Raw genomic sequence first — 7,600 nt, forward strand, 5'->3', positions numbered from 1 at the left:
AGGGAGGGAAACATTATACATATCCTAAATGTGGTGGACATACTTGAATTGGAATTTGTACCTTAAAAAAAAAAGACAAAAGGTACAGATACACAGCCTTAAGAAAATAATTCTGTTGCTTCCACCACTAACTAGTTCCTGGATACGCACTAGGAAGATCAGTGCAAGGAAACACTAGGGCAAGTCACTGTACGTTATAACTGGATCTCTGTCTTATCGGCTGGTGAAATTTGGGAATATTTTAGGCACCCTAGCAAAGAGATCAAGACTGCAGAAGATTTAATCTGAATCTGCAATTACTATACGGGTGTTAAAAGTATATTTTAAGAGGTTTGTTTGTTTGTTTCTAGCTATCTGAATCTTATTTGATAACAGCCACATTTTTTTTTTTTTAGAGATTCTGTTCAGGTTTGGAGACTGAAAAACCTAAGACTCTAGCTTTTTCAAAAGAACCTGTCATGAAAAATGCCACTAGAATTGCTAGCATGCAGAATTAAGCTGCTCCATAGAAGTCCTTTTTGTGAGCTGTGTGTGCAGCAAGCTTTTTGCTTTGTATTTATTTTCCCCCTTGTGATAACTGAATAGTTTCCAAGTAATGTGCTAACATGTTTTCGTTAAAATTCTTTTAGTTATCAATTTGTCTAAAGCCTTTTGCTGAAATAATAATCACTGTGAACTGCATGACAGAAATTGTTACTGCTTAAGTGTATAATTTTTACCAAAATTAATCAGTGAAGCTATATAAATGTCATCTTATGAACTCTTTTACAGTGCGCGCCAGAAACCTAAAGCTCGTTATCAAGATGAGCGAAAGAGTAGTGCAAGACTGATTATATTTGTGATTGGAGGCATTACATATTCTGAGATGCGCAGTGCTTATGAAGTTTCTCAAGCCTACAAGTCCTGTGAAGTTGTTATTGGTAAGCTTGTCGTGGGAAAAGGGTGGTATGTAGGGGTTTACTACATGTGTTTCTGCAAAATGTAAGGATCTTTTTTCTGACATTCCCTAAGTTGGTTCAGTGAACTGGTACTAGCCAATGTATTTTTTAAACCTATGCATTTAGCAGTATCTTTTCAAATTATCTAGATTGCTTGATGTTTGGGGTTTTTTTTGCAACAAGATATTAAGGACAATAAATACAGTTATGCTCTACAGAAGAATCATCATGAATTAAGTCAGAGAATATATTATTGAAGTAACCTGATGTATAGCAAAAAGGATTTAAACAGACCTATATTTCCTTGCTTTACAGTTTCCTCACAAACTTTTGCATCTGCCTGTGCTTTACCTGCAGCTACACTTATTACTGTCATAGCTTTTGAAAGCAGGAAAGCTGTCAGACTAGTGCAAAACTAATCAGTTTGGGAGGAAGGGAAGATAAGTATTTTTCTTTTTTTTTAAAAAAACAAACAAACCACAAACACTGAAAAGACCCCAAAATCCGAACAAGACAGACAAACCCAAAAAACTTTTTCAGCGTAGCTCAGGCTCTGCAACATCTTCTAGTTCTTGTCATGGTTTCTTTAGAGACTTTACACAAACCACACCGTGATTTATAGCTTTTGCCCTGAAAACTGGAGTAATCTCCCTAATCTTAAGACTCAGCAGTAAATGCATGAATTACCAGCTGGGGCAGTAATTTCTCTTCAGAGGCAGCAAATGCCTGTTTCGTGAGCTGCTGTGCTTCAAATAATCAATTCCTGTAATGCTGTTTCAACTAAGGTGCTAAAACATTTGCATACATGATCTATCAAAACAGAGCTCCTAGATATAGAACCTTACCAGAGACTTGTATCCATCTGGAGTGGCAGCTGGTGTCCGGGTGCAGGGTCATCTAAAGCATTCTAAATTGCTTGAGATGCCTATGCCTGGCAATTAAATCTAGTCTGGAGTTTCAGAAAGGATTAAATCTATATCTACTGTAATTTTAAATAAATAAATACTCTTCCCTAAAGCAAGGAAGAAACCTTGATTCTGAGATCTAGAGTCTGTTACCTCGAAATAGTGGGGGGTGTTGTAGGTGTGTTTGTATGTGTGGTTGGTTTTTTGCTGATTGTTCGCTGGTTTCGGTGGTGGTGGTTGAGGTAGGTTTAATGCTGGTCCTAGTTCTGAGTTGCAATGGGAAGATGGGGACAACAGGAATGTAGTTAAACAGGACTGTTTCTTCATCTGAGACTTGTTTACAAAACCATGTTTAGTGTAGGTCACTCTTTCACTGTAATATCTGGCACTAACCATAGTGCCGTCTTCCCTTTTGGTTAGAGATGATTCTTGTAGTTTTATTTGTAATCCTGATTTCTGAGGGAAGGTGGTAACTGCCAAATTTCCGTGCTGCAGGATGAAAACCTTTCTGTATTCCTGATTCAGAACTTGTGGAATATTAGCCCATTCAGATTGACAGTACTAAAACTCAAGGTAGCCTTAATCTTAAACAGTTAAGAGTGCCCTTTGTAACTGTACGGTGACCCTTCACAGCAGAAGTTTAAATCACTCTCTCTGTGAGAACAAGAGAGGTTAATTGTGCACTCCTGAAGATTCATAAGGATTTTCTTTGCTGCTCCAGACTTGGAATTTGTTGCAAATTTTTCAAGGAAATATTAATAAAAGCCAATTTTCTTTAACTGATATTTCTGTGGAAAACTACTGTTTGTGATAATCTCTAATCCATATGGTTCCTTGATTCTAGGATAAAATCTGTCATTAACTCAGCCTTTCACAGAATGGGCAGACTTCTTGCAGGCTGGGACAATTGCATACAGTGAAAGTGGCCCAGGTTCAAGCCAATGTTTCAAACCAGGCAGAGCAGGGACTTGAAACTTGTATCCCAAGTAAGAGTCCTAATCTGGATGTCTGGCTGTCTCAGTGTGTGGAATAGGGGCACTGCCTGCCTGATGTCGACACTTCCATTTATATGATGACACTTTATATGACGGCACATGAAAACATTTTCAACTGTTGTACTTTTTCAGTTTTCCAGTTACAGTAAAAAAACTGAATTTTTTTTTAAGAGGGAATGTCTGAAAGTCAGAATTTCAGACTGATACAGTTGACACTTATGTTCTTTTGTCAGGTTCTACTCATATTTTGACACCTAAAGGACTACTGGATGAAGTAAAGAGCCTTAGTAAACCGAAGGATGTGGTCTGCACTAAGGACGAATAGAAATGGTGATGTTTATGATGCATTAGGAAAAGACAAATAGTATGTACATACTCTTACGGAATTGACTTTTCTAAATACTACACCAGGACACTACGTGGTTCTGATTAATGGAATGTAATTTTATAATTTAAATTTGCTACTTTTTGGGGGGAGTAGGGGGCAAAGAGAGGAAAAAATCAACACGTGTGTTTCTTAGGTTGTATTTAGTATAGACAGTGTTACACTGTAAGTGCTTTTTCAAAAGGGCATGTTCATTCCTAACAAATTATGCTAAAAGTTATCATGATTATATATAAACTGGAATTGTTTGAGAACTGTGAAACCTTTCTATAATAGAGCTATATTTCTAAAAATGACTGAATTAAAAAGGGCCTAGGTTCTTAGGTAGAGGCTTCAGAAGAAAATTTGTAAATACGAGTTTATGGTAAAAATATTTCACACAAGCGCAGTGTCTCAAGCTGTAATATTTTCTGTAAAATAACTCGCTGAAAATTCTTTAAATATATGCAATTGTGAAAAATCAAAAGGTTTTTTTTAGATGGTGATGGGTAAGGTAGAAAGTTAATCACAGAAGTACTAAGCAGTTCTAATTTCAATAAATAACTTCGGAGAAATGCTGTCAACTGTGCACTGAAGTCCACTTTATATTTAAGTATGTACAGGGATTGTTACTAAAGCTTTAAAAAAAAAAAAAAAAAAAAAACAAAACAAAAAAAACCCCACCTTGATTTCTTGCAAACTTCCTTATGATGGTGTCTACATAGTCTGTCTGCTTTATAAGTTGAATTGCCTGTGATGTACAAGTTCCAAAATTTTAAGTGTAAATTCTCTTTTTGGGGGAGTGGGGGCAGGGGAAACGGAGAGGAAAAGAAGGGAAGCAGTTGAATCTTTCAAATGGCTTTGTACTTTAAAAAAGAAAAGCAAAAAGCAAACCAAATACCAAAACCTGATACATTCAAGAGAATTTACTGTTTTCTACTTTGCTACATACTAAGTAATACATAAATTTGTGTTGAAGGGGATCAAATAAATTCTAAATTGTATTAATTCTGTAATACTGGTAGTGTTTAGATTTGTCTTAGAAAATTATTTAAGTGTAAACTTACCTTTTAAAGGGATGTTGTATTGACGTGTCTTGAAATGTTAGTTTGCATGTAGAATCTGAGAGAAATGTCATAATGAAGAAGAATAGATTACTCATGGCTTTTTAGTTACATTTTTCCCAACTGTAAGGGTATTCATTTTTTGTTTTGCAGAAAGGTGGTTTTGTTTCTTTTCCCTTAATTTTGCCCTCAGGTTAACTAGTAGGTTAAGAGAACGTCTTTGCTAGGTAAGTTCATTCAAAGTTAATTAGAAGGTGGAAAAAGGTCAAACTTCCCCCGCTACCTCAGAGGGATGAAATGGGAGAACATTATATAACGATTCTAAAATGTTGCAGGACATGGGGCACGATGAGGATAAGGGGCTGTAGCTTTCAAGTGCACCTGCGTGAGTTGGGCATCTAACTCTTACTGACTTTATTTTCAATAGGAATACAGGAACAACACCTTTTTTAATTTAACTGGTTCATCAAATGTGCATCAAAACTTTAAAAATTTTTTAAATAAAAATATCTACAATGTTTTTCTGAATTCTAGTTTCTAACTATATAAATATCACAATTAAAATCCAGAGTAAAAGTATGTATTTAAGAAATGTAGCGTTCAACATTTTCTTACTAAAGATGCATACTTTGAAATCAGTATTAAACAATTACGCTTCAATTATATATAGTCCTTACACTTCGGCAAGAAGAACCCAAGTTCAGTGTAAAAGCTATATGTAGTTGCAATTTTTTTTCCTATTCCCAAAGCTTAAAAGCAATAAATACAGAACAAAATAACTGATACTGAAGTGTCCTACTTAAGGACTGAAATAATTTTTTTCAGTCCTTTTATATAAAATCCATTATATTGATGTTTGATGCATAGAGCTGAAGAAATACCAGCTTGAAATGTTGGGTTACTTTTGCATATTCAGCAGTTAAGCTTGTCTCCAAGTGTTTGCTTTAGACTTCAGTGCTATCACCAGCTCAAAATTTGATAGCTGATAAATACAAGGCTAAGACTTTGGAGTTTTGGAATCCATCACCCACTTTTTCCAGAAGGCAAAGCCAAACATTGCTGTAAAGGTGGATTAATAGAGATCCTTTAAGATAAGAAATCTGACAGCAATATGTAGCCCTAACCAGCTCCTGGTTTATTACAGGAGCTTGTGGAGGTGGGGGGCGGGAAGTAATTCTTGTAAAGATGTGTGTGTCCCCCCCCCCAAGTATCTTCTTGGCTACTTTTTTCTAGATCAAGAATTCTTTTATCAAGAATGGGGAAGAGTTGTATCAAGATAAACGTCTTCCCTCCCAAAACCTAGTATTTTAGAGTATATGTACAAGGTATATTGTAATTTTGAAAGGTCCTGTTTTCATATTATACATCTTAAAATAGATACCTATCCCATACATGTGGGCCCAGATTCACATAAGCTCAGATGTTTGTCTGATTACCCTAGATAAATTGCACTTGGAAATATGTATCTTTATTATTTCTCAAGTTGAAGATTCAGAGATGACTAAGAGGAAAATCAAAGGTATGGAACAATTTCCATGTCAAGAATGGCTAGAATAGGATCCTTGATCAAGGGAAAAAAGGTGATGGACGAGAATGTGAGGGAAGCCTTGAAAAAAATCATGTTAGTGTGCAGACTGAAGAGACAGACATGTTACCTTCCTATTCAGGGTGTGAAGTAACGCATGAAACTTGCAGTGGTCAATTACTTCAGCTATTAAGTTCACTTGCCAAGTAAACAGGGAAGTTCCAAATGTTAATGTAGCACAGGGGGGGGAGCCTTTCACTGTCCTGTGCTGTTACCTTAAGATAAATAAAGCAAAACCATGGTTAATAAGCAGAGGCAAATCGAGTTCTAAGGATATACAGTAAGAGCCTAAGGGAGAAAAGAAAGGTTAATGGTATTGTTGGCTGTGAAGCATGGAAGAAGCCGTGAAAAAAAGGCATTGACTGAAGCTAGTAAATCAGCGGTACACAGCAGCAAGTTTAGCTATCGCTGCTTGTGTGGACAGAGTCTGGATTATCTCTGTATCCATCACCTGATGAAACCACTCAGGTTTGCCTGAAAATGACTGTCCTCTTTAAGCAATGCACTATCACTTCTCGCTTGAAGTGATGATTTCTGCCAGTCCCTATATACTTTCAATTGCTTCAGTGAATAGCATCCCTGATAATACAAGGCTGTTAATTCTGCTTGTTTTTAATCACTGCACTTAAATGGACTTCAGAAGAAAAATAATAGATGACTTTTCTTGTCCCACTGTATTTCTACAGTATTTTAAAATTTTCCAGCCTACTTACCATCAGCTAAAATCTCAAAGCCAGATATATCTGTGTTGTGGTTTAATCCCAGCTGGCAGCTAAACACCACCCAGCTGCTCGCTCACTCCTCCCCACTGGGATGGGGGAGAGAATCGGAAGGGTAAAAGTAAGAAAACTCGTGGGCTGAGATAAAGGCAGTTTAATAGGGAAAGCAAAAGCCGTGCACACAAGCAAAGCAAAACAAGGCATTCCTTCACTCCTTCCCATGGGCAGGCAGGGGTTCAGCCATCCCCAGGAAAGCAGGGCTCCATCACGCCTAACGGTGACTTGGGAAGACAAACATCACTCCCAACGTCCCCCCCTTCCCCCTTCTTCCCCCAGCTTTACATGCTGAGCATGACGCCACATGGTGTGGGATATCCCTTGGGTCAGTTGGGGTCAGCTGTCCCAGCCGTGTCCCCTCCCAACTTCTTGTGCCCCCCCCAGCCTGCTCGCTGGTGGGGTGGGGTGAGAGGCAGAAAAGGCCTTGACTCCGTGTCAGCACTGCTCAGCAGTAACAAAAACATCCCTGTGTTATCAACACTGTTTTCAGCACAAATCCAAAACAGCCCCATAGCAGCTGCTGTGAAGAAAATTAACTCTACCCCAGCCAAACCCAGCACATTCTGACAAGGTAAGGACACCACATTGAAGAAACAGACAATTTGTTAGGAATATGTAGACAACAAATGGTATTACTCAGTTACTAAGACATGCAAGGAAGTATCTTAAACAACTCTTGATGTAGGACACTAAAAACAAAGTAATTACATATGTTAACTATGACTTGGTATGTTAGCGTGATGCTTATAGATGTCTCGGGTGCAGAGGCTGTTTCCCTTTGTTGATGTGCTTACGCAGCTGCTGTTACGGTGTGGGGGGAAAAATATGTAGCAATGACAGATTTTGTCTCCTATTTGGGGGTGGGGAGAAATCAAAAGTCAAAAAGTTAACCTTGCTTGTTTAAGCCAATTTTTATTAAGCTATCTGAAGTGAATGCTTAGAGAAGGCAGCTGTACACAGTAGCGGGGTTAGC

General features: G+C 37.7%; 1 protein-coding gene across 2 annotated transcripts in view; it reads left to right on the forward strand.

Moving 5' to 3' along the window:
* STXBP3 (syntaxin binding protein 3) overlaps positions 1-3,629 on the forward strand; it is a 20,076-nt gene extending 16,447 nt beyond the window's left edge. For both annotated transcript variants that reach the window (XM_009324222.1, XM_009324223.1), the window contains exons 17-18: positions 772-920; positions 3,072-3,629. In XM_009324222.1, coding sequence (XP_009322497.1) covers positions 772-920; positions 3,072-3,163 — 241 coding nt within the window. In that variant the 3' untranslated portion in view covers positions 3,164-3,629. The remainder of the gene's footprint in view (positions 1-771; positions 921-3,071) is intronic.
* The last annotated feature ends 3,971 nt before the right edge of the window (positions 3,630-7,600 follow it).

Source organism: Pygoscelis adeliae, unplaced genomic scaffold (assembly GCF_000699105.1).
Source record: "Pygoscelis adeliae isolate BGI_AS28 unplaced genomic scaffold, ASM69910v1 Scaffold265, whole genome shotgun sequence".
NCBI lineage: Eukaryota > Metazoa > Chordata > Aves > Sphenisciformes > Spheniscidae > Pygoscelis > Pygoscelis adeliae.